Source organism: Carassius gibelio, chromosome B8, assembly GCF_023724105.1.
Source record: "Carassius gibelio isolate Cgi1373 ecotype wild population from Czech Republic chromosome B8, carGib1.2-hapl.c, whole genome shotgun sequence".
NCBI lineage: Eukaryota > Metazoa > Chordata > Actinopteri > Cypriniformes > Cyprinidae > Carassius > Carassius gibelio.
The window spans coordinates 22,177,488-22,205,177 of NC_068403.1; the positions used below are offsets into that span (position 1 = coordinate 22,177,488).

At 36.7% G+C, this 27,690-nt stretch overlaps 2 protein-coding genes across 10 annotated transcripts in view; both read right to left on the minus strand.

The window, feature by feature from the left end:
* LOC127963926 (PDZ and LIM domain protein 2-like) overlaps positions 1–520 on the minus strand; it is a 60,119-nt gene extending 59,599 nt beyond the window's left edge. The window contains exon 1 of one of the 2 annotated variants that reach the window (XM_052564026.1): positions 220–520. The gene's annotated coding sequence lies outside the window, so the exon portion shown is untranslated. Of the gene's footprint in view, positions 1–117; positions 139–219 lie in introns of those variants that run through there. The other variant, XM_052564025.1, reaches the window with a different exon arrangement.
* An 824-nt stretch (positions 521–1,344) lies between these two features.
* LOC127963516 (vinexin) overlaps positions 1,345–27,690 on the minus strand; it is a 53,836-nt gene continuing 27,490 nt past the window's right edge. For 3 of the 8 annotated variants that reach the window (XM_052563459.1, XM_052563458.1, XM_052563457.1), the window contains exons 2-21: positions 25,248–25,310; positions 22,503–22,700; positions 21,795–21,870; positions 21,432–21,571; positions 20,688–20,751; positions 19,101–19,124; positions 18,775–18,868; positions 18,514–18,604; positions 15,995–16,069; positions 15,166–15,276; positions 13,453–13,508; positions 12,077–12,141; positions 11,381–11,433; positions 11,224–11,270; positions 10,444–10,558; positions 10,220–10,345; positions 5,508–5,960; positions 5,306–5,400; positions 3,354–3,460; positions 1,345–2,607 (exon numbers count right to left, since the gene is read on the minus strand). In XM_052563459.1, the coding sequence (XP_052419419.1) occupies positions 2,546–2,607; positions 3,354–3,460; positions 5,306–5,400; positions 5,508–5,960; positions 10,220–10,345; positions 10,444–10,558; positions 11,224–11,270; positions 11,381–11,433; positions 12,077–12,141; positions 13,453–13,508; positions 15,166–15,276; positions 15,995–16,069; positions 18,514–18,604; positions 18,775–18,868; positions 19,101–19,124; positions 20,688–20,751; positions 21,432–21,571; positions 21,795–21,870; positions 22,503–22,700; positions 25,248–25,259 (2,064 nt within the window). In that variant the 5' untranslated portion in view covers positions 25,260–25,310 and the 3' untranslated portion in view covers positions 1,345–2,545. The remainder of the gene's footprint in view (positions 2,608–3,353; positions 3,461–5,305; positions 5,401–5,507; positions 5,961–10,219; positions 10,346–10,443; positions 10,559–11,223; positions 11,271–11,380; positions 11,434–12,076; positions 12,142–13,452; positions 13,509–15,165; positions 15,277–15,994; positions 16,070–18,513; positions 18,605–18,774; positions 18,869–19,100; positions 19,125–20,687; positions 20,752–21,431; positions 21,572–21,794; positions 21,871–22,502; positions 22,701–25,247; positions 25,311–27,690) is intronic. The other 5 variants (XM_052563463.1, XM_052563462.1, XM_052563461.1 and 2 more) reach the window with 5 other exon arrangements.

A 27,690-nucleotide genomic window follows, 5' to 3' on the forward strand; every position in this document is an offset into this window, starting at 1 on the left:
CGTAGGATAGTCAGGCTTTTCAGTAAAGCATCCGGATGCAGTAAAAGAGATACAGTGCAGGAGTAACAGTGAAAGACTGAAGGATGTTGAACTGATGCCATGTTTCTCACGCCTCACCTGAAGTACACAAACCCACAGGACGAGTACATCCCTTCTAAACAAACACGACCCGGTTACTGTACATATTTAGTTAGAATATTAAGGAAAATAAGCACTTACCTGGTAAATGGCTGGCGCGCGTCTAGGAGTAACTTAATCACAACTCTGCCTTTGGCACCTGTGCGGATGACGTCAAAAGCACGCACGCGTTCAGTGCGAGCGCGGAGAACTCACAAACTCTGTCCACTTCCAAACGCACTTGACTTGATTGAAACACTTTCAGCGTGTCAGTTTTTAGGCTGTGCGCTCCTTGTGACCAAACTCCCACACCGCCCAGTTTTTTTCGAACTTTTCCCCCCGAGAATGTTTCCGCTGTAGAGATGATGGAGCATCGCATGCCACGTGTTGCTGTCAAAATAAAGTCTGGGGGTGGCACGCGAGGGTGGCACGCGGGGCGTGTCGAGGGGGGTGGGATGAAAGAGAAATATGATTTTAAAAGCAAATGTTTATAACATGTTGTGCCAATGCGCCATCTGCTGGCGGGGATAAATAATGAGAAAATCTGATTAATTCTGCAGTTTAAATTTAAGATTCTAAAATCGCCTTAAAACTAAATAAACCAATACTTTTATGTGGAAATTGATCAAAAGCCACAGTACAGCTTTTTATAATGTTGAAAATTATTTCTATTTAAAATAAAATGTGTTCTTTTGATTTTTGTATTCATCAAAGAATCGAAAAGAAAAAAAAATCCCAATTTTTACAAAAATATAATGCAGCACAGCTGATTTTTAACATTGATGATAATAATCTTGAGCACCAGGTCATCATATTAGAATGATTTCTGAAGGATCATGTGACTGAAGTAATTGTAAATTGTAAGAAAATTCTGAGAACTGCTGGCTTGACTGTTTTGATCAAAATATATGCAGCAAATAAATATAAAATATTGATCAATTCAAATAATATTATTATTAGAAAATTTTAAAAAACTCTATTATATTAAATAAAATATTACAAATCTACCAAAAACTGTCCCATGCAGTTCACACTAATATATATATATATATATATATATATATATATATATATATATATATATATATATGTATATATACACACACACACACACACACACATACATACATACATACATATTGTTCTGCTTCTGTGATTTGGAAAATTAAGCATTATGGGCTATATGACACTGAATGATTCAAATAATGAAAGTAACAAGCAAACCAATGTTTTTCATTATTTATTTGATCATTATCAAAATCTGTGAGTACCTTACATACTGCAATACATACGGTGTGTCAATAAAAATATATTATCTTTTTTCCATTATTTGATAACTGTGTGATAACGATTCGGCAATCTGTACAACCAAATGCAATCAGCTACTTCAGTTCCCAGATAATTAAAAACAGAAAACAAAACGAGTTAATAATGGAATTCAGTGAACGCCTGCATCTTCTACAACCATTTTTATAGCCAACATAAACCATTAGTGAACAGTCCTCCGGCTCCTGTCTTAAAACCTGTGCACATGTGCTTCGACATCATAAACACAAGCTGACTTCATTTTAAGGTGTCAGTTCTAACTTGTAAATTCAGAATAGCTCATGATTGATATGTAATATTTTAAGTTCTTGTTGTAAGCATACACTTAGGTTAAGATAAATTCTCTAAAATTTATAAAGTCAAAAACCATGTTTAATCTAGTCTGGCTGGAACCCACCACAACATATCAAACCTTAACTGATTTTTTCACCGAGCAGGAGACTTTTCATCATACAAAAGAGTTTGAAACCTAAAGCTGAAGATAATGTTAAACGCTGGGTTTGTTACACAATTAACATGAACCTAATACAGAAAGATTAAACACTTGGCAACAGGTGCATTAAGCGCTTACAGACACTTGATAATGATTGCAAAGACTGCGGCTGTGATTATTACAGTATATGATGTGGCGATCAGCTAAGCCAACACAACAGATAAATGACAACTGTGATGAGCGTCTGAAAAACAGAAAAAGAAGAGAAAAAAAACGGACGGTTTTAACCATGTCTTACATCCAGATCCTCGGGATATGTAGTGCTGGCAATGTTGCTACAAATCTGAAACCAAAATGGAGGTAAACTTTACAAAGATGTTAAAATCGAGTAAGTCATCTTAGATAAAGTCAATAGTATAATTCAGTGTGGCTTCATCGTGCGTGACTGGTCAAACCCAACTGTGTCCAACGTCTGCGAGAGATGCAGTAAGGTGAGGAGTGCACATGCTTGGTGGAGGATGTGAAGGAGTTTTTCTGGTTTTATATTTGTGTTGGTGAGGAGGGCAGGGGTTTTGTGTGCAGTGTACAGTGGCAGTACAGACAGACTGTATTTTGCATTGATTGGTGGCTGAGCCTGTAGTGTCAGTGAACAAGAACTGGTGGAAGCTCTCAAACTGGTGCCACATAGTTGCCAGGAAATGTTCCAAAAGCTTGGGTCCTCTCAGACGTACCTGGCAGGAAAAGAAGAATATAACGTCAGTGAAGCAAAAAAACGTGTGACAAAAGATTATGGCAACTGACTGTCCTGTAATGTGAGAACTGGCCGACAGAGGGCAGCACAGAGAAGGGCTTTGCACTGAGAACACACTTAAAACCTATTAAATCTTTCAGCTTTCTTATATTATATTATGTTATCAAATATTACTTTTATTCATTAAATTGTATTCATTAAATTAACAAAAGTGACAGTAAATACATTTCTAATGTTACAAAAGGATTTTAATTCAAATAAATGCTGCTCTTTTGAACTTCCTATTCAAAGAACCATGAAAAAATTTGTGCTGCTAATCGCATCCAAAATAAAAGTTTTTGTTTACATAATATATGCGTGTGAACTCTGTTTATTATGTAAATACACACATTCATTATATTCTGAAAATATTTACATATATATATATATATATATATATATATATATATATATATATATATATATATATATATATATATATATATATATATATATGTATGTATATATATAAGTTTAACATATAAAAGTCACATTAGCCATTGCAACAATATAATTAAAATATAATTACCAAATGTGAAATTATAATACGAGGTGATAATCAATATACCAATATATCAGTCATTCCAGTGGTTGATCTCTTTACAAAGTCAAACAGACCTATCCTGTATAAGTTTTTGGCCAGAATGAGCTGTACAGTAAAGTGAAGCTAACATAAAGGGCCATTACCTACAAACCAGCCGTCATCACACTTCTCTATGACCTGAACGATGTCTCCTTCTCTCAGTTCCAGCTCGTCTCTGTTCTGGGGTTTATAGTTGTAAACTGCTTTATACCTGAATGCCAAGAGAGAGAGAGAGTGAATGAAAAAGAATAACAAATGGTCAAGAGTGAAAAAATGTAACTGGATCAACCCTAGATATATGAACAAACCCGATTCCAAAAAAGTTGGGACACTGTACAAATTGTGATTAGAAACAGAATGCAATGATGTGGATGTTTCAAATTTTAATATTTTATTCAGAATACAACATAGATGACATATCAAATGTTTAAACTGTGAACATTAATAATTTTAAGGAAAAAATAAGTTGATTTAAAATTTCATGGCATCTCAAATATGTTGGGACAAGGCCATGTCCCAACTGTGTGGCATGCCCTCTTCTTTTTATAATAGTCTGCAAACGTCTGGAGACTGACGAGACAAGTTGCTCAAGTTTAGGAATAGGAATGTTGTCCCATTCTTGTCTAATACAGGCATCTAGTTACTCAACTGTCTTAGGTCTTCTTTGTCACATCTTCCTCTTTATGATGTGACAAATGTTTTCTATGGATGAAAGATCATTTCAGTACCCGGTTCCTTCTTCTACGCAGCCATGATGTTGTTATTGATGCAGTATGTGGTCTGGCATTGTCATGTTGGAAAATGCAAGGTCTTTCCTGAAAGAGACGATGTCTGGATGGGAGCATATGTTGTTCTAGAACTTGGATATACCTTTCAGCATTGATGGTGCCTTTCCAGATGTGTAAGCTGCCCATGCCACACACACTCATGCAACCCCATACCATCAGAGATGCAGGCTTCTGAACTGAGCGCTGACAACAACTTGGGTTGTCCTTGTCCTCTTTAGTCCGGATGACATGGTATCCCAGTTTTCCAAAAAGAACTTCAAATTTTGATTTGTCTGACCACAGAACAGTTTTCCACTTTATCATAGTCCATTTTAAATGAGCCTTGGCCCAGAGAAAAAGCCTGCGCTTCTGGATCATGTTTAGATATGGCTTCTTTTTTGACCTATAGAGTTTTAGCTGGCAACGGTGAATGGCTTGGTGAATTGTGTTCACCGACAATGTTTTCTGGAAGTATTCCTGATCCCATGTTGTGATTTCCATTATAGAATCATTCCTGTATGTGATGCAGTGCCGTCTAAGTGCCCGAAGATCACGGGCATCCAGTATGGTTTTCTGGCCTTGACCCTTACCTTTGGATGTTATTATGCACTGTAGATGATGATAACTTCAAACTCTTTGCAATGTTTCTTTGAGAAACTCCTTTCTGATATTGCTCCACTATTTTTCGCTGCAGCATTGGGGGAATTGGTGATCCTCTGCCCATCTTGACTTCTGAGAGACACTGCCACTCTGAGAAGCTCTTTTTTTACCCAATCATGTTGCCAATTGACTTATTAAATTGCAAATTGATCCTCCAGCTGTTCCTTATATATATATTTATATATAGAACTTTTCCGGCCTCTTATTGCTACCTGTCCCTACTATTTTGGAATGTGTAGCTCTCATGAAATCCAAAATGAGCCCATATTTTGCATGACATTTAAAAATGTCTCACTTTCAACATTTGATATGTTATCTATATTCTATTGTGAATAAAATATAAGTTCATGAGATTTGTAAATTATTCCATTCCTTTTTTTACTCAAAATTTGTACAGTGTCCCAACTTTTTTGGAATCGGGTTTGTATTTTCTACATTCTTAAAGGGGCAGTTCACACAAAAATAAACATTGTCATATTGTCACATTCTTTCATGTTGTAAACCTTATGACTTTCACAAGACGATTTAGTTTACTTAACTACTCCTAAGCAGTCATAAAATGAATAAATGATATTTTTATGTCTGCCTGAATTAGGTCGACATTAACGAGCAATGTACTGTATACTCACGGTTGTCGTGAATAACCCTTGTTCACAGGAGACTGTGATGTAGAAGGAATTTTAACCTCTGCACTGGGCTGTGGAGACTGCGTTCTGGTCCCATCCTAAACATGATTGTTATAGTTTTATTTATTTAGATTATATCTTAATCTGATTAATAGGCCATACACATACATAGATACAGTAGGTAGTGTTGTTAGTCTACACAAACCTGTGTAATGTACGGAGGGTGCGAGTTGGTGTTGGCTGGGAGTCCCGGGCCCTGTGGAGATGTCAGCACATGATTGGAGGGAGACATGGGTGATCGGGTGTCCTTTTCCAGTGGGCTGTGAGCGTGCAGAGATCCGGTCCGGTTGTTTGTGGGTGAAAACAGGAAGTGGTTTGAAGGCTGTTTTGCGTGTGACAGAGGGGAGTGTTTGTGAGGTGAAAGCTGGGGTTCGGGGGAGCGTGACAAGGGAGACAGAGGGGAGTGCTGTGGTCGACCAGGGCTGAGGGGCTCTGGGGTAAGAGTGGGAGAAGATGGAAAGTCATCGCTGCTTTTAGTGCGGGGCATTTTGTTGACCTGGACATAGCTGATGGGAAAGATTCCACTGCGGCTGGTGCCGGCGATACGCCCCTCCAGCCACTGATCATCAACACGCCTGGTGATAGAGATCACCTCGCCCTGAGACAAAGACAAGAGACAAGAAAGCTGTTTGGTGTCAAATATCACAGTTCTCTGGAATACTTGCTTCTGATTGGTCAATTACAGCATTCCGTGGTCGAATATTTGTGTATAATGATGTTAAGCTGTAAAATTTGCTGTAATAGTCTGTAAATGTTCCAGGCAACCATTATCCTACATATTTGTACTAGTTAGGGCTGAGAGTTGATTCCAAAAACAGCTGATTTACGTACATGTCTGAGCATGAAATGATTAAGATTCATTGCCCTAATTACTAAACTCAAGCCTTAAAGCAGTGGTTTTGAAGCTTCATGAGTCTAAGGCCCCCTTCTGTCTGCAACAATATTCGAAGGCCCCATGACTTTTTCAAGTGGTCCATTAAGAATAAGGATTTAAATGGGTCTTGAACTGCCTGTGCTTTAATTTTGTTCTGTTCTCTGAGGTCTACTTATAATGTTATCAAAATTGTAACATTTAAAAAACATCATGACTTCGAAATAATAGTCTATTTTCTGTCCTGTTTTTAACGACCCTCATCAGACGTTCTGTTTGAATAGGTGTGGCTGATTAAGTAAACACCCACTGAAATTATTATGTATGTTTGACAGCCTACATCCTTCACAAATGGATGCTGTTAACACATAAATACTCAGTACATATCAAATGATCTGTTTAACAGACCATGCAATTTTGATCACGTAATAAAACAGTTATTTACACTTGTGGACATTACTGTCAGATCCAATATAGTCACCACAGCATTGTCTATTTTCATTGTCTAGTTCCAATCTTCCTGAAAATCCTGCATCAAATTATGCCTTGTTTGTAAACGAATCTGCAGTAAACTGTGAACAAAGGACTACGTTCTAAATGACGCAGTCTGTATCTTGAGTAAAGATAAAGTTTATTCTTTCCTAACGTTGGGATCAGAAGGAAGCCAACGCAAACACTTTTTTTCCACAACTTGGCACTGCACAGCATCTTGTTGTCTTCAGAGCATCTTTATGATTTCTGCATAAACTTGCATTCACCTCTCTCGTAAGCACTATACATGCATGAATCAGTGGTCGGACTAAACAGAATGTAGAATCGTTGGGTGGAGATAAACCAAAAAGAGCGTGGTGTTGGCGCAGTGGATAAGACACATGCCTTTGGTGTGAGAGACCCGGGTTCGATTCCACTGTGAGTCCACTGTCAATGTGACCCTGAACAAGACACTTAACCCCTAGTTGCTCCAGAGGTGTGCAACCTCTGACATGTATAGCAATTGTAAATCGCTTTGGATTAAATTCATTAAAATGAATAAATGTAAATGTAATAAACAGGCAGTGATGTAGAATTTTTGGGTGGAGATAAGCAGGCAGTGATGAAGAATTGGTGGGTGGAGATAAACAGGCAGAGATGTAGAATCTTTGGGTGTAGATAAACAGGCAGTGATGTAGAATCGGTGGGTGGAGATAAACAGGCAGAGATGTAGAATCATTGGTTGGAGATAAACAGGCAGTGATGTAGAATCATTGGGTGGAGATAAACAGGAGTGGTGTTGAATCATTGGGTGGAGATAAACAGGCAATGGTGTAGAATCGGTGGGTGGAGATAAACAGGCAGAGATGTAGAATCATTGGGTGGAGATAAACAGGCAGTGATTTAGAATCGGTGAGTGGAGATAAACAGGCAGAGATGTAGAATCGGTGGGTGGAGATAAACAGGCAGAGATGTAGAATTGGTGGGTGGAGATAAACAGGCAGTGATTTAGAATCGGTGAGTGGAGATAAACAGGCAGAGATGTAGAATCGGTGGGTGGAGATAAACAGGCAGAGATGTAGAATCGGTGGGTGGAGATAAACAGGCAGTGATGTAGAATCGGTGGGTGGAGATAAGCAGGCAGAGATGAAGAATCATTGGGTGGAGATAACCAGTCTGTGATGTAGAATCGTTGGGTGGAGATAAACAGGCAGTGATGTAGAATCGGTGGGTGGAGATAAACAGCCAGTGATGTAGAATCGGTGGGTGGAGATAAACAGGCAGAGATGTAGAATCATTAGGTGGAGATAAACAGGCAGTGATGTAGAATCATTAGGTGGAGATAAACAGGCAGTGATGTAGAATCATTGGGTGGAGATAAACAGGCAGTGATGTAGAATCAGTAGGTGGAGATAAACAGGCAGTGATGTAGAATCATTGGGTGGAGATAAACAGGAGTGATATAGAATCATTGGGTGGAGATAAACAGGAGTGGTGTTGAATCATTGGGTGGAGATAAACAGGAGTGGTGTTGAATCATTGGGTGGAGATAAATAGGCAATGATGTAGAATCGGTTTTGTCATGGCTAAAACAGGCAGTGATGTAGAATCGTTGGGCGGAGATAAAAAGGCACTGATGTAAAACAAGGGGTGGGGCTAAACAAGCAGTGATGTAGAATCAGTGGGTGGAGATAAACAGGCAGAGATGTAGAATCATTGGTTGGAGAAAAACAGGCAGTGATGTAGAATCGGTGGGTGGAGATAAACATGCAGAGATGTAGAATCATTGGTTGGAGATATACAGGCAGTGATGTAGAATCATTGGGTGAAGATAAACAGGCAGTGATGTAGAATCATTGGGTGGAGATAAAAAGGCAGTGATGTAAAACAAGGGGTGGGGCTAAACAAGCAGTGATGTAGAATCGGTGGGTGGAGATAACCAGGCAGTGATGTAGAATCATTGGGTGGAGAGAAACAGCTGTGATATAGAATTATTGGGAGGAGATCAACAGGTAGTGAGGTAGAATCATTGGGCAGGACTAAACAGGCAGTGATGTAGAATCGGTGGACGGGGCTAAACAGGCAGTGATGTTTAAGCAGGTGCTGATCTCTTTCTGTGAAGGTGGTATTTATCAACACTATTACATAATTGAATGTCACATTTCACAAGCTGTTGTTTTAGCAGAAATAAACTGTTTTCAGACTAACAAGAAAGTTTTGAGTTCTGAAACTTACATGATGATTTTTACAATGACCTATTATGACCAAACATCAAAGGCATTTTGGTTTGTCAGTTAATGACCCCTTAAGAATGTAACATTTTATACACTAATATTTATATATAACAAGGTTTTATTAATGAAATAACTTTTCTAGTTGAACTTTTTTTAAATTAGGTTATTTCATATGCAGGGTTTTTTAATAATGAGGCAATACTTCAAAAAGGCTGTTCTTGAGGGGGGTGAGTTTAAATAATATCTTGATTTTTTTTTAGTTGTATTGTCTTATTTTAATTTAATTCTGTTTTTAATGTCTATTTTGTTTTATACTGAAAGTCCATGTAACCTGAATGTAAAACTCTCTTCAAAATACCATCTTCTGTGTCCACAGAAAGAAAAAAAAAACATATTGGTTTGCAATGACATAATGGTGAATATATGATGACAGTAATTTTGGACAAACTATCCTTTTAACATCTAGCAATGTGCTTTTGATTTATTTCAGTGACTTGAAATCCTTCAGATTGAAAGACTCACTAAGATTCATTCATTGCCTAATTGATTTGGTGACTCTGTTATATCATTTCTCCAGCAGGTGGTGACCTGTAATTATTTTCGAGAACAAATAATTTGAAATAAATGGCAAATTGTTCACTATTGAAGCACAATAAGAGAACTAAAGGCTTGTCAAAGTCAAACCTTCCGGAAAAATTTGCCCAAACTAGTAAAAACCTTCAAACTACCATTGGTCTGTCTGTGGTGATTATGTAATCAGTAAATAGTAGGTGTGGCTCTGGGGCTCTGGTACTTTTTTTCTGTTCAGTCCGTCGAGGTCAGACATCCGAGTGAAAACATGAACACAGAACACTGCTGTTTTCTCACTCCTGTCATTTTTGTTGTGTTTTATATTGTTACTGTGAAGAAAGAATGCAGCACATATTTACATATTCATCTAAACGCCGCTCTCGGCGCTGTCTGGGATGTTCACTAACAGTAAAACCGCTGCTAAGGAATTTCGAACTACTTTTTACCCCTTAAGCGAAAAACTAAAAGAAGGCCTCTACTTCACTGATCAGTGTAATCCTTCAAACCGTGGACACAGGCACACCATTTAAGTCAATGAAAGAGGTCACAAGAAGTATATTAATTTCAAACCAGCAACAAATTAAAAAGGCTTCCATCTCAGCTCAATTAAGAATCAAGAAGATTAGTTTGGAATCTAACATCTTATGAAAATCAACTGTACATAATCATTTCATTGTAGTATATGGTACAGATGTGAATTGTATCTGGCACCTTTCTGAAGGACAGTTCCACAGGCAGGTCTGCATTGAAGTTGAACAGGGCTACAGCCTCTCCGTACTCCAGCACCTGGACGGTGGGAGACTTTATTGGCGTGGGCTTCTCTGTTGGAGGAATAACCTGAAAAAAAAACAAAAAACATAGGAATTAGTGTAAATGAAAAGAATATGGTGTGGTGTGTTTTTATTTATTTATTTTTTGCATGCATATGGATATACCTCCACATAACTGGTGGGAAAGATCCCCACTCTCCCATGATGCTCTCCTTCATACCAGTTGGCATCCACTTGCCGGTGTATGTACACTATATCACCTTTTTGTAAGGTCAGCTCCCTTTGGATGAGAGGTTCAAAAAGTAATAATAACTTATATTTTATTGCAGTGGCATTAATACGGAAGCTCCACCACTGAATAAAAAATAAAACAAAGTAATTGCAACTTTTCATCTCATGATTCTGACTTTTTTTTTTTTTTTTTTAGAAATTGAGAGTTTACTTCTTGCAATTCTGACTTTTTTTTCTCCGAATTGTGAGTTATAAAGTCAGAATTACACAGTATAAACTCGCAATTCTGTTGTTTTTCTTAGAATTGCGTGATATACTGTAAACTAGCAATTGCCAGTTAAAGTCAGAATTTCAAGATAAAAAAAATTACTATTCCGACTTTTTTCTTGCAGTTGCAAGTTTATATTTTACAATTCTGACTTTTTTCTCTCAATTCTGACTTCTTTTCTCAGAATTGTGAAATATAAAATTGTTTTCTTACATTTATAAGTTTACATTACACAATTCTAATTTTATATTGTTATAACTATAATAAAAAGGATGGTGATATAAAAGGGTAATTGAAAGAAGTCACAATGGAGGAAACAGGCATACATGCATTTGCAATGCTTTTTGTGTTGTATCAGACTTTCCCGAATCCTTCCTATACTGATCCCAATTCTGCAAATGATGAGGAATAATGAAATCTGTGTTGTGTCATTTGATTCTACTTACTTTGGTGACTGTGCTTGGAAATTAAATTTGGCTCGCGCTGCTTTCATCTGTGTAAACAAACATAAGTTCTTTCAAAACAATAGTTTAATTATATATAATTGAAATATTTACTTTCCATTCAAACCTCAGAGCATAGAAAAATGATCAAATACTGTACCTTTCTCTCTTCTTTCTTAAGTGGGAAATCCATGTCTGATGACATTATGTGATCTGTAGAGGAAATCAGATATCGGCCCATAATATATCAAAATCAAAAGCAGAATCGGTTCTATCAAATTGTCAAATAATCCTGAAATGTTTTTTTATTTATGTGTAAAATATTAAGCAGCATATTAGCTTGAATGAATTACATTTGAAAATATATCCACATTACTTTAATTTGCAGTAATGTTTCACAATATTATAATATTTTCATTGTATATTTGAACAAATAAACGCAGCCTTTTTTAAATAAAATCTTACCAACCACAAACTTTTGTATATTATTGAGGGATTTTAAGAAATAATCAAATTAATTTCTGTTGTATCTTTAGTTCTTGGGCTCAATACTGGTTCACTGGGCCTCCAGCTCTGCACACGTTATTGTGTTTACAATGGCACAGTCTTTCTCCATTTATCTCCAGGAAAAACAATTGGATAAATCTAATCGCAATCAAGACCTCCATCCTGCTGCTTGTTACACACTTCCTGTTCTGCTGAACAATGATGTACTTCATTTGTTTTTCTCGTTTCACAGAAATGTGTTTACTTTGTATTAATTGGGGGGAATGAGAGGAGAGGAGAAGAGTGGCAAAAAGTACAAGGAAACAGGAACCACAGGCGAGGAGGGGATAAGAAGATGACTATATCTTACCATCAGCAGGCATGAAGTTCACTGCTGTGCCCTCCTTTACAGCAGAGCAGGGGATTGTGGGATAGCTGGGAAAGAAAAACAAAATGATCATGTGACAAATCTAGTCCAAATACTCTTTCTTTCCATCCCACAAGTTTGTTTTAAGCCTAAACATTATGATTTATGTAGTAAAAATGCCCTATTTTAACAATATTTATACATAAAAACTGCAATGTGTGATAAAAAGGCAGCAAACCGATTCTTGAACCCAACAAGCAGTTACTATGTTAACAGGTTTCCAGCCTCAGGGTTATTAATCGTCCCAGAAAGAGGGAAGCTATAAAACTGTCCTCACTCTGTATCCTTTTTGTAGCAGCAGGGGCATTTATGGCATTTGGAGGGTGGGGAGAGAGTCAGCGGGGGGCTGAAGGGGGCAGAAACCATCGACATGTCACAGAAAAACAGAGCCAGAACTCAAGAATGTGTCGGATCCAGTGAGATACAGGCCCCTGGTGAGCAAATACTGAAGCTTAAGGTGTCAGAATGGGCATGAATATCTGAAGTAAAAAAACAAAGTTTGTCTTTTATAGCGCTGCTGTGTCAAAGCACATAAAGAGAGGGATAACTGCTTGAAAAGCAGCGATGCAGACAGAAAACCACAGACACACACGCATCCAAAGTGTCTGAGAACTGAACCAATACTGTACCTCTTTATTAACACGATGAATGAGGTCAAGCAAGTGAGTAAAGAGCCATCCTCAATTTGACCACACACGCTTAGATATAAACACACACACACACACACTCTGACAAATACACAAACACATGTACAGGCAAAAAGAGCTCAGCATGGGGTCGGGTATGTGGGCCGCCGGCCAAAGAGTCAACAATTAACCAATCAGACGAGGAGACAGGCCGGGCATGTCATATGACCTTAATAAGTGAAAACAACAGAGACTCTACTGCATGTGTCACATGTCATCATCATTGATTACACCGTTTTATTATTAGATGTTATTTCTGCAAAACACTCTAAAGAAACTACTTTGCCCCTCCTGCTTCATATGAAGGAACTTAATATTATGATATATATATATAAATTAAGAACAAACAAATACAGAGATTATTATGCTGGATAAATATTATATTATATTATATTATATTATATTATATTATATAACTTCCATACAAATTACATAAAAGCCATTCTTAACTATGTAACATATATACAATTAATTAAATTAATTTTCTTTAGACTATAACTGACGCTAAAGTGCATTTTATAAAAATTAAAATTAAAATTAAAAAGTATATTTACTAAGTTTTGTCATATTTGGCTAACTTTTAGAGGAGAATTTGTTCTCAAAGTATAATTAAGTAAACTACTGTAGGCTTACCTGTTTTCTTGTCTGTTCTCTTCTGTTCTTCTGGTTGCTGAGTTGGTTTTAGCTCCCTGTAAATAGAAATCAGAATTTCATTCAGCTCTAACACACATGAACTCTCTCAAAGACCAGTTAAACAGGAGCATTTGGGAGCAGCTCGAATGCAATCTCAAGAGGCGGTGACCGTTCCTGCACTGAGAGCTGCACAGCTCCCCTGGGTCCTAAACTCCTTCATTGAGCTCCCATTGTAAATGTGAATCAGATGGAACTGCTGATGTAATCAACTAAGATTTCCACAGTTTAGAATTCACAAGCACAGGGAGAGCCATAAAGCCTTAATCAATTAAAGGTGCAGAATTCCTTGAGCCAAAAGCTCATTTTAGATTAAAGGGATAGTTTGATTTTAAGTGAACAGCAGTATAGATTTGTGAATATGAATCAAAAGTATGAGTCTGTTGGAGCTGTGACTGATTTAGTGTCCTTTCATTTCTGTAGCATTGAGCAGAGCAATAAGAACTTATTTTGTTTTCAAAGAACAAAATGAAAGTTTGAAAAAAGATTTGAAAGTTTGACATAAAAATTAAAGTTTGAAATTAAGTTTCATATGCTCACATTAAATCATTATCAAAGTATATTATATTATTATATAATATACTTTGATAATTATATTATATAATGTTATATATTATATAGTATATATATATATATTATAAAAATAACCGTTTTCTAATTAAATATATACTTAAAAATGTTATTTATTCTAATGATGGCAAAGCTGAGATTTGAAATGAATAGTGAGCTGAGAAAGAAATTAATACTTTTATCGAAAAAAGGATGCATTAAATCAGTCAAAAGAGACAGTAAAGGCATAATATTACAAAAGATTTATATTTCAAATAAATGCTATTTTTTGAGCTTTTAATTAATCAATGAATGGATGAATGAATATTTTTGATCAAATAAATGCCTTGGTATTTTATAGAAATAAAGGGCAACTGGTCATTTTTGGGTGAACTGTCCCTTTAAGAATCACAAAAAGAGAGATGGATCAAATAAACAGAGCTGGGATATAAAGAGCAGACACTGCGCAGGTTGGCGTGACTCAAACGAGAGCTCAGCAGTGGGCGGCTGCAGACTTTGGCTGTTCGGTATGACAGGAAGTGACAGAGAGGATCAGCATGCACAGCTGTCAACATCCAGCAACCTGAAGCACACTGACAGGAAGATAACATTGGACTTTTTTTGGCACAACAAAAGAGAGCTTAAGATTAATACCTTGTCTGAAGGGTGTGGGAATTTTAAAGAAATCAGTGAGGCCTTAATGGATGACTAAAGTCTAGCTAGAAGTCCAAAAGATTTAAAAGAGCGACTGATACAGTACGCCAAATACTTCACAAAAAAACTCTGCCTTATCTAACTGCTGTGTCTCTGTTTTCCTTTGACCCTCGCTCTCTAAAACTTCAAAGAAAGTATTTGTTTAGTATTTGCTGGGCAAAATTCAGAACTGAAGTATTCTGAGTATGTGTTTGAAATGAACAGGCCACAAAACACAATAAATCAAACTGGAATTTCAACTGGATTGACAGGAAGACTTGCAAAGCAGTATAGTTATTTAAAATGTTAATTTTTGGATCATAAAGTTAGAATAAAGATCCAAGTGTGGTTTCAGGGAGGTGTGTCACAGTGGGTTTGACTGTGAGTGTAATGTGTAGATGGGAGGGTCAGTACCTCACCCCTGCCTCGCCGCTGCTGCTGCTTCTGGGACAGTCTCCTCTCCAGACCACGGATGTCTGAGTCCAGCTCTGCCTCAAAGCGGTTCAGCTCTGACACAAGCGTCGCCTGCACAACAGCATGACAGCCAGGTGACACACTGGAAATGATGTGTGGGTGCGGTTTCACGGCTCCAAACGCAATCAGGGACTTCATGCAATTTCAAGTAAACTAAACTTTGAAAGTTTGAAGATTCTTTAAACACAGCATAATGAATGGTGATAAAGTATTTTCATAGGAGCGGAGCGGGAAAAGAATCTGAATTCATTTATTCAGATTATGCTGATTACGTAAATATATTACAATATCTTCTTCAGACTGAAGGCTTAACCTGAACAGACTTTTACTCAGTTAATGATGTGATTGTACCAACGCCATCTCATGACCAATTCGTACATATTTTACGAGGTGGCTTATTCGTACGAATTTGTACGACCTCACTCGTACGATTTTATACGACCCCAGTGAAAGTTAGGTTTAGGGGCGGGGTTAGGTGTAGATCATTCGTACAAATTTATACGAATTGTGCAAATCGTAAAATACGTACGATTTGGCAACAATTGTATGAATTTGTACGAGTGTGGTCGTACGAATTCGTACGAATAAGCCACCTTGTGAAAAATGTACGAATTGCCGTGAGATCGGGTTGGATTGTAAACTGAAACAAATGCACTTTTAATAGTAGGCTACTGCAATTATATAAAAAAGAAAAGTCCAGAATTCGGAAAATAAAGAAACATACAGATTGTCAGAAAGTGAGATGTGCAGATGGATGTCAGACACTCACCTCAATGGACGGAGACTGGGAGTGAGGTTTCACTGGGCTGTGATATGAAGGCAGCTGTGACCCAGATCTCAGAGACTGAAAAACAACAATAGTACAGCATCATTAAGCCACATTCATAACCATATTGTATTTCTGAATCGCAAATTGAATCGCATTGTGTTGGATCAAATCGAAATCGGATCGCATTGCATATTGCATTGCACTGGTAGCTGCTTCATATGTACAATATCTTTAATGCATCGTAACATTAGCAATGCATCGTATCAGCCTCAGTTATGAAGATGCACATTCCTAATACACTGATAACTATGCCAAAAATCAGTTTATTAAAATTACTAGATTTATTGGTTTACATGCAAATCAATAATCTGGCAATGCATGTAAACTGCGTTTTTAATTTTGTATTAAATATCTGGTTATTTCCTGGTGGTAGCATATGAAAACATACAGTAAGCATCTATGTGCCAGTTGGTTTAATAAGCTGATTATGACCAAAGGAAAACGGTTTAATCCGTTTACATGACCACACTCGTTGTCATCTTATTAAGCATAATCAGTTTATGAATGTGCATGTAAACGCACTTAGTGATATTAAAATTTATAAAACCTACAAGTACAAGACACAGGTAAGAACTTAGGAGCCATGTAACTATAAACCTGATGTGTTTGGCCTGATTTAATTGTTAGGTAAAGAGCAGACTTCAACAATTTGCTGTTTTACAAGCGCTCCAGACAGGTAGGATCATGTGAAAAGCTCCTCACTCTCACATATCTTGGCAGATAATAATCTTATTGAAGCCAAGTCAGACATCCAGAACCGTTACCTAACTAAGATAAGATAAGTGACGTCTTCTTTCTGATATGTCTTTAGTGACAGCTGTCACATTAAGGGAAAACAGAATGAAAGTAGAAACAGCTATTGACAGCTCTTCAAACTACGGTGCTTTTAAATCACACAAGCGGTTAACAGGTTTAATACGTATCACAAGACTGCCTTCCTTCGCACAGCTCCACAACTGGAGACAAAACGACAGATTCTTTCATTCTCATATTCACACTGAGCCAAACATAATGTCAGTCAGAAACAATCAGGGGTCCTGACAAACATCCTAATTCATATTCTCTCGTGGCCCTCCAATAACACATCTTTGTAATGTCAGTACCAAGTAGAAAATCATTCTGATTCATAATTACTGAGGATATAAGTGATTATTAACCTTTACAGAAAGCATAAACATCCAGCACAGCAGTATATGGACATACAGATGCCCCTTACCATAACCATGTCTCTGATTATTTGAGCTGTATTATTAATATTTCTAATAAAACTGAACACCTTTTCGGCAGAATCTGTTGTCACAGAGCTTTTGTTCCTATTTCCAGATGGTCAAGTCCAAACTAACGTGTACAAGTAGAAACCAGAAAGCAAAGTGCTCACTCCACCTCTTCATAAGTCAAACGCACTGACGTGTGAATCTCGTTCTAATGTGACTGCTCAGGTCTCACAATAAGCACATTTCAGGAATAAAGTTTTCTCACCAAAGCTATGATTTGAGTCAGATGGACTGGCACCGGGGACCGGGTCTGTGTATCATGTGATTTTTAGAGGGAAAAGTTGCCAAAAAGCATCCAGATGGCATGTTTTTGCAGTTCTAACACACTTTTTCTTTTACTTGCCAGTTGTCCAAAGCATTATAGTGTCTGTTGAAAGTCTTTTTGTTACCGTGTGTTGGCATTCCACCAGTCCACTATCCCTTTAAAGCTTTGAGACTAAAACACCTCGTTCTTAAAAGGACATCTGATCTTAATCGGGTGTAGATCGCACCTAACAGCATCATTATACAAGAGTATGTTCCCACACCTTTTCATGGCCAGTTAGTTATTCAGTCTGAATATTCACTTCAAATGCATATATTTATAAAGAACATAAAGCTTAAAATGTCTTGTAGTTTTAAACCTCTTTTAGAGACTTTTAGAGAAGAGTTTCAAGTCGAGCCAGTTTCTCAGAATCTCGACAAAATCGATACTATAACTGCTACGCAGACACAAGCTTTTCCCAGCACAATTTCCACTAATTAACATACGAATGTGCACAAACAGAAATATGCACCTTAAAATATGTAATATATGTACCTTAAAGGTGCTAAAGGAACAGAGATGTTTTCCAAGCATCTTCTCTTCACTCAATAGTTAATAAAAATAATAAAAAAGCAGGAGTCCTAATTCAAAACTCAAAATTAAAGCACCTTGCATGAACCCTAACCTAAGTATAAGCATTAGTCAAAGTGACAAACTAACCAACCCACTTACAAAATGCCAATAGACAGCAACAAAAGCTTTCAACAGACAACTCTAGACAACTGGCAACATAAAAAAGTGTTTTGTAAAACAGCGTGCCATTTGAATGCCTTTCAGCTCAGCTTCATATTATAATACACAAACCCCGTGCACCAGTCTTTTTCTAGTTTCCAATATTTCTAGTTAAGCTGCATGGAGAGGTGATGGTTAAAGTCTCTTACCCGACTACGATCCTCTTCTGCTCCCTTTCCAGGCTCAAAGTCAAAAATACTTTTGGGTTCTGGGTGCTTCCCTGTGTCGCCCAGATCAGCCCTGTAACACACACACACACACACACACACAGGCCACTTTACTACGCAATCGTTGTTTCTTGCAGAAACAGATCCTAACCTGCCCAGTGTCTGTGTAACTCTCTCTCTCTCTCTCTCTCTCTCTCTCTCTGTCTCTCTCTCTCTCTCTCTCTCTCTCTCTCTCTCTCTCACCAGTCGGGTAGGGCTCCGTGAGGGGTGAGGGTGAAGGGGTCTGAGCGCCAGTCCCGCTGGACAGAATCTGGAGGAGGAGATGATGACAGCTTCCCTGTTGCCATTGAAAAAAGACATTTTAATGAGCGTATAGATACTTTACACTATTATTCAAGCTGAGAATAATTTCTTTATCTCTATACATCAAATACCAAGCTTTAACAATTTCAAGTGTAAAACACACACAGTAATTGCAGCACAATTCAGGCTTCTGTATGACTGCGAATCACAGAATATAGAGCCCAGAAAAAGTCTAATGATTTCATGTGAACTATTCAGCTACTCACTTTCTCTCCAGTCAAGCTCAGACTCTGCAGGAGTAAAAAATACAAGTTAAATTACAAGAAATGACCCTATATTAGCTTTACTAACTAATCAGGCATGCATGATATATTGCTACCATATCAACTACGGGCAAATATTAGATGTTTAGAATGTTTGAATATTTTTTTTTATATTTATACAAAATAGTGTATAGCTGTCTAAAACGGTTACCACACAATAAAAAATCCAGAAAAATGTATCAGTTTCCATAAAAATATTAAGCCACACTAAACTTTTTAAGAAACTGTCTTCAAAACTGATAATAACAAGAAATGTTTCTGAGGAATCATATGGCACTGAGTAATGATGCTGGAACAAATTACATTTGAAAATATATTTAAATACAAAACCATTTTTTAAAATAGTAATAGTATTTCACAATGTCTGTGTTTTTATACTGTATTGAATCAATTCAGCTTCAGTGAGCAGAAGAGACTTCTATCAAAAAAAATTTAAATATCAAATCCAAACATTTGAAGAGGAGTGTAGATTATATAATAATGTATCAGTTATTGGCCATAAAAATAAAAAAATAGTAAAAAAAACAAGCAAATAAATAAAAAGCAACCTGACAGAATTGTAGTATTAATAAATACCTATAATTAATTAACAACTAAACTATATAAAAATATGCATAAAACTAAAACTAAAAATATACATTAAACTGTACTGAACCTCAGATGTTTGGCTGCATCTGTATAGTTATCTAAAACCACACCAATATCTAGGAGCTGATGTGATTTAGTCCTTAATCATAATAAGAGCTTTTTCTGGTTAACACAGAGCAGTCATAAACTATATCACCATTAAAATCATGGGAGAAGGAATGACTGCGTAATAATTGTACTGTAAGTCTCTTTGGATAAAAGTTTCATTTTTAATGACTCCACTTACTATACTATTTAAAGACCATACCATGTAAGATGATCACATGACAGCCAGCTATTAACTTCCTTCTTTCTCAGTAAGTCTGAGTTAAACCAGGTGTCTATGAAAACACACTGAGCAAGATGTGTAACGCAGCTTTATGTTGTTCATAATTACTCAACGACATCAGCTGCTGTTCCAGTTATTACACTGGAAACTTCTGTACGTGAATCAAGCGCAGGACTCTGGCCAAATATCCCAGAGGGATACTGTGAAGTTTGGTAACAGCAGTTAGTGATAAAGCAGGAGTTTGTGTTACAACAAACCTACACGCGTCTAAACCAGCTAAAACCAGTTTCAATGTTTACAATAATAGTTTGGGCTCTTTACATTTTTATGACTTTGAAATCTTCTAACTCTGAGGCAAAGGCACAGTTCGGTATCCTGAATCCCATCATGCTCAGCAAAGCCTATCTGGTTCCACTTTCAAAGGGTCATTTGTGCACTTTCTCATTGAGCTCCACATGTGCTGAAAGGTTAAACAATGTTCACGAAATGAGGGCTAAAATTTCTGAGCCAGAGTTTGGCTTTATTCTTTCTGGATCAGTGCAGAATGTGACAGACAATAATGGAGAGGAATTTCCTCATTGTTTCCGAGAGAGAGATAGGAGGAGAGCACATACCCTCTGGTTTCTTGTGGATTTGTCTAAACATGCTCCTATACCAGTCCTTGGGTTTGTTTACGCTCTGATGAAAGGGTTGGGAAAGAGAAAAATGCATTGTTTGAAATCAAAACAAAACATGCTGGCATAAATGGTGTACTAAATATTTGTAATCAATATTTTTGTCTTGTTGACAAGTAAAATATCTCAGCAGAATAAAAAAAAAAGTTTAAAATCAACACAAGAGACGTTCTTAATATATACCTTACCAAATCGTTCCTCTCAAATACATACGTTTTGAGATATTCTCATATTTTTATCAATATTTTTTGAGAAATTGTTTAATTTCTTTCTTTCTTTTTGTATTTAATGTTATATTTTTTGCTATTTTAGTTAAGTAATTTTGTTGTTTTAGTCATTTTTATTAGTATTGTATATACAGTATTTATTCAATTTTATTTCTGATTTTTGTTATTTTTTGTTATAGTTAAACTTGCCAAAATAGCTTATATTAATGGATAAATAAATAATACAATATATACACTGCATATAAAGTGTGTATATATATATATATACTATATTGACTATATTGACTATATTGACTATAATATTCTGCTGATAACCAGCACACTGTGTATTCATGGCTAATTTACATTTAAAAGAAACACTAGTTATGGGTTTCATTGTTATTTCTAACTGTCTGAAGGTGTGACACAGCAATGCATTCTGGGACTGCAGTGGTTGCAGTGGTTGAGTGAGACTCACAGATCGGGATGCGATTGGCATCCCTGTCTCATCTACAGGACCTATTCCAGAGAACTTGATTAAGCGTTCCTCTCCGGTACTGGACGTCCTGGACAACGTGGCAGAACCTCCGGTCCGTGGCCCACCATTGGATAATCCAACTGAAAGACAGAGAGATGACAATTTAACATAGACCAAATTGCATGAAATATTAATATAATATATGAACATATAATATTTGCAATTCTAATTTCAAATGTTACATTTTCCTCCAGTTCAAGCAGAGACGCCTATAGTTAAATACACGTATAATCACAGATAAGATACACATAGGAATTCTTATGATAATTTAGTCGAGTGACATCAAAACTTATCAAAAGTTACCATTTGTCTGAGTCGGCCCATAGTAGGATCCGAAACTCTGTCTTGTTAATCCACCTCCATTGACCTCTGCGACCTGCTGGAAACATAAGTGCACAGTCATATGACAATCATATTCTAATAGTGAATTAAAGAGTGACCTTATAGTGACCTTAAAGAGTATAAGGTAAATAGGAAACGTTAGTTATACTGTATATAGCACATATCAGTTATACAACAACAACAAAATGTACCAAAAACATGCCAGTTGGAGTGATATCTAATGCAACCGCATTCAAAGTAGATTAAGTGTTAAATACTTCACTTGGGGACACTATATTTAAATATTACAAATAATTAAAAAAAAAATTAAAGTTTCTGTAAACAGGATTGGCAAACTATATATTTTTTTTTGTAAATATCGCCACAAGGGGGCAGAACAATATAAGTTAAGTGTCTACTCTGCACACATTCAGTCCTGTCCAAGTCAAAGCAGTGTTGTTCATTCATCCTTTATATATATAGTGACATAGAAAGCTGCAGAACCTAACATTTTTTTCTTAAACATTGTTTTATCAGTTTACTGTGTGTCCTGGTTAAGATTACATTTTGAATCCTAGATTTTCAGTGTGGTTTTAGACTTCTGGACCCCAGTGCATATGATTAATAAAGTCATCCACACACATGTGGAATAACGTCTGCAGTAGTAATGTGTTACGGCTGTGCTCTTGCCTTGTGCTGTGAAGACGCAGGGGCTGAGCTAATGTGGAAAGGACTTGAGGGTGGTGTAGGAAGACCAGGAGAGATTACGACTACTTCCTGGGTCATATCCGGAGCCATGAAGTGCTGTCTGGATCCACTGCCCGGAAGAGCCTCGTCCGAGAAAATGATCCGCGAGCCATTGAGATGGTCATGCACCGCCACTCTTCTCTGAGAGAAAAACACAGGTTTTATATTGTATTACCTCGAATCACTGTTTCCATCTATCTATTCAACCATTTTCCATACTGCTTTATACTCCACAGGGTCGTGGGGCTGGAAACCATCCCAGTGTTTTGGGACACAGCCAGGTGGGAGACACCCTAAACAACAGGGCCCAGGCTGTTTATAGTGTCCAAGTCACCTATGTCTTTGGATTTCGGGGGAAAGCCACACAGAGATGAGGAGATCGTGCAAACTCCACTGGCTCAGCTGGGACTGCTGTGAGGTGACGGTGCTACCCACTGAGCTGAATCACAGTTTCCAAAGAAAACATGCCTAAGACATTCAGTCTTGTTCTCAAGAACAGGAAGTGAAGGTTTAGATTAGTTTTAGCAGTTAGCCCCAGTTGTTTTATACTGTAACTAAGGTTTATTCCATTACCCTAGAGAAAAATATTTATTTAGTACTTTTAGTACTAAATACCTTAAGTACTTTTTTTTTTTGCTAAAGCATAGCTCTTTTTCACAAGATTAGTGATGCACTGAAATGTCAGAATCCATCCAAATTTGGCCAAAGCAGCAATGAATAAATATATATATAACTTTTCTTTTTCTTTTTCTTTTTCTTTTTGTATTATAAATACAATTGTATTTATATTTTTACATTTCAGTTTTAAATATATTAATTTTAGTACTTCAACTTATTTCATTTATATTTTCGTTGCCAAAGCAATATTTCTATTTTCACTTGTTATTGATTTCATTTCATCTAGTGCAGTCAAATGATTAATTGCGATTTATCACATCCAAAAGAAAAGTTTTTGTTAACATAATATATGAGTATATACTGTGTATATTTATTATGTATATATAAATATATAAATACAAACACATGCATGTATATATTTAAGAAAAACATTTTATGTTTATATATTAAATATATTTATACATATTATAAAATATATTAATATATATACACATGTTAATATTTTCAAAATATAAACTGTGTGTGTGTGTGTGTGTGTGTGTTACGTTCATGGACTGTCTGTTTCCTTATTTGGTCTTTTTCCTGTTCTTGTTTAGTTAATTGATTGATCCTCACCTGTCTCCAGTTCCCCTCATCACCTCCTGTGTGCTCAAATACCCTGTCCGTCCAGTTCTTCCTCGTCCGTGATTAATGATGTTTGTTAACCTAATGATGTTAATGTGTTGTATATTGTCTGTTATCTCCTTCGAGGTTCAGTAAACTCCTCATTTGATCAAGACCCTCCTCGAATGCTTTATTCCTACGTTAGCAAATACCCAGTTGTAACAGTGTGTGTTCTATATACATAATAAATAAACACAGTACACACTCAAATATGTGAACAAAAACTTTCATTTTGGATGTGATTAATCGATTCGCAGTACTAATTTCATCTAATTTTTATATTACATTTTATTTCAGCTTTATTACAATAAATTACAAATAAAAACTATTTTACATTTTTTTTTATAAGGATACACTTCGCAGTGAACAAAAACTGCTAAAATAGTAATATGTAGATTTAGTTGGGATGGCATACCAAAACGCAGCTCATTCCTGAATAACTTTATTATGACCGGTTTAATTTTTCATCTGAACAGAATAGAGAGTTCAGTTCTCCCAATAAACCAAGTCTAGCTACTGAGATCTGATTTCTTTGGCTAAATGAAAATTTCAATTCTGGTGTTGGTAAACGTTGCTATTGATAAATATTAAAACGCATTATTATATTATGTTTTATATTTTTGCCACTGACTTTTTTTGAAAGGGCTTCGGGAAGCAACCTTAGCAATAATAAATCTGCTCTCTGGTCAGCTCCATTATGTTATTCACTCAAAGTATCAAATACAAACTGTCCATCCTCGTCCGTTTTAGATTGTGGATGTTCCAGCTTCTTACAGAGAGAGACTCTTTGTGGCGTAGTTTGAGGGGTCACAAGAGAAGAAACTACTACCTCATTACAGGGCCCTGTTTTACTGAGCTCCCTCATTCAAACTCTCTAAGGTGTGACTCTCAGCCAACAGGGTCATGAAGAGTTCACCGTGAATAACAGGTTAAGTTAGCATCATTGTGAAACGTCCTCCTGGCCTCCTTTCCTCTTCTTCTTGACTCGAACCCCACCATCCCTCACTTGCTGCTCTCTCTGTGACCTGAATAATGCTCCCTCTCTCCATGTGAACTCTAGGGGTCATGGGAAGATCCCTGTGTTCTCACAGATGGTGAAACTGTATCTTGTTAAATCATGGAGATGCTTTGTGAGCTGGGGGAACAGGGACTGGGGCTTTTTCATGGAAATCCAAGTCTAGTCCATAAATAGCTCTCTCTTTCTCTCCTCCTGTCATTGTGTGAAGGGCTGATTGTAACGTTTCTTTTTTTCTGTGCTTCCAGGGCGTCTTTCAAGGTGATGCTGAACGGCCCAGGAGCTGCCAAGGATCATAAGTTAGTGCAAGTGCAAAGCACCACACATCAACATGGGGTTAGCAGATTGAGAAACACAGAGAGCAAGCTTTGCACTTCCTCAGATGCTCTTACCTGAGACTGCATGTCATCTGCAGGGATCCTGGTCAGGAATCAGTCAGATCTCAGACGCACTGCCTGAAAGAAACAGCATTTTAAATGACTGTTATTTCTTTCTTTTTTATTTCTATCACTACTACCACACTTGACATCTACTGTACTTTCAATGGAAAGCACTAAATCCTGCACAAAAAAAGTCAACAGATGGCATCATGTGATAATTAGCATATTGATGACATCACAGTCATTTTTGCCTCCATATTTGTATTACAGCTCAATTTCTTACAAAGCTCTTCTCATGTATATATTTGTTTAATACGTTTAAATATATGTATTTTTCTGTCGACTATAGAAGGAAAAAAAATGAAAAAGTGACTGAAACATGGCACACTGCTAAATTAAGTGACAATATCTTTAAGAACACTAATTGATAAAAAAAAAAGCAATGATATTAAGTTCGCTTAACTTTTTATTTATCAAAGAATCCTGAAGTATGTATCACAGGTCCCAAAAATATGAAAGCACAACTGTTTTCAACATTGATTATAAATCAGCATATTAGAAATGATTTCTGAAGGATCATGTGACACTGAAGACTGGAGTAATGATGCTGAAAATACAGCTTTAAATTAAAGGAATACATTACATTTCAAAGTATTTTAAAATAGAATACTTTTTTATTGCAATAATATTTCACAATACATTTCCATTTCATTTATTTCTTTTAAAGCAAATGCAACTTAATTTCTAAAAAAAAAAAAAAAATGTATTTCCCAATTTCGTTTGGTCTTTTCTCATTATCTCATAGTTCTTTGCATGTTTTGCTCTCTCATTGCCATGGCCATGTCTTGGATGGTCTCAGTGGCTGTAACAACGTACTCTACCATGATTTAACCTCAATCTGTGGAGTGGGCTTGTCAGAGTTCATTTCTGATTGCTTCAACACTTTTTTTGATAAAAAATGAAATGTGCAAGGCCAGAAAGTGCAACTACAGCTACAAAAAAAATCACAAGACTGCTTTGTTGCCATGGCATTGAAAAACTAAACAATGACCACCGGTCAAACTTTCCAACAAGTCATAAGTGTGTGAAAACCAGCACAGATGACCAATCATATCTTCTGTAATCATCCTTAGATATAACTGAACCAAAAAAATGATTAAACAAGGAAAACATACGAACATTTTCCTATAGCTCTACAAAACAAAAGTTTAAAAACCACAAAAAAACTCAGTCATCATGGCAACCGGGGAACTGTCCAACATAAAATGTTTCATATGACTTTAACTTTCCATTTGACATCAGTGTTTCCCGCTCTGAGAGAGCAACCATGAAGCAAGCACTCCTAGAGTGTTTTCCATGTGAGATGATTAACTATGAACTGGAGACCATAATGACTGCCGTCAGTTTCCTGAATGCTGTATCCACTGCTATGAACACTGGGCTTTTCACACAGGGGATTATATGTTGGGTTATTCTCTTCTCTCATTCTCTTGCCCCAGATGACTCACCAGTCTTGAATGAGTTCCATTGCATAACAGAAAACAATTGAGTGTGTGTTTATGTATGTGTGCTTCACAATGATCTCTCAGTATGTGAGGGTCCCACAGCGTGGGTGTTTATGTGCATGAGTGGCACTGCTTATTAACACATATGGATTTGAACTGTATCTGTTAATGAGAGTGCGCAACGTTATCTCATGAGAATACGTGTGTATTTAGGCTGGAGTGCAACGCTGGGACAGAAGTGAAATAGGACTAAACATGAAAGGAATAATTCTCTCAAAAATTACATTTCTGTCAGTTATTTGCCCACGTGTCATTTCAAATGCAAAGTTTCTTCAGGGAACACAAAACCTTTGCAAGTGAATGAAGATTTTCACTGTGCAACGCAGAAGATTTGCAAATAAACAAAATTACTCTGCAGAACACAAAAGTTTTGCAAGCCAACAAATTATATGAAAGTGAATGCAAAAATTCTGAGGGAAAGTTTCTCTGGGAAATGGAGAAGTTTTGTGACTAAACACAAAGTGTTTTAAGGAGAACACAAAAGTTTTTCTGGGAAGTTTTACAAGTGAACAGTTGTTTGGGTGAATGCAAAAGTTTTGCATGTAAATGCAAAGTTTCTGTGGGAACACAAATATTTTTCAAGTGAATTCAGATTTTCTCTGACAAAAAATGTTGTCTGTCCCTCACAAAAGCTAATATATGACTTAGACATAGATTAGCTGTCACAAACACAGCCTCTGTGGCTCCCTCCGATCACCACCAGAGGGAACCGTCGCCCGAGTATTAACCTCTTTCAAAACTCCATTTCCCATAACACCCCATACCTGGGGCTGATTACCTGCACAGGTGTCGCTCATCTCCATCCCCTATTTAATGAACTCGCCCTGTTCTCTCAAACGCAAAGTCTTGTTTTGCCCATGCAGACATTACCGAGCGTTTTCCCATTGTTT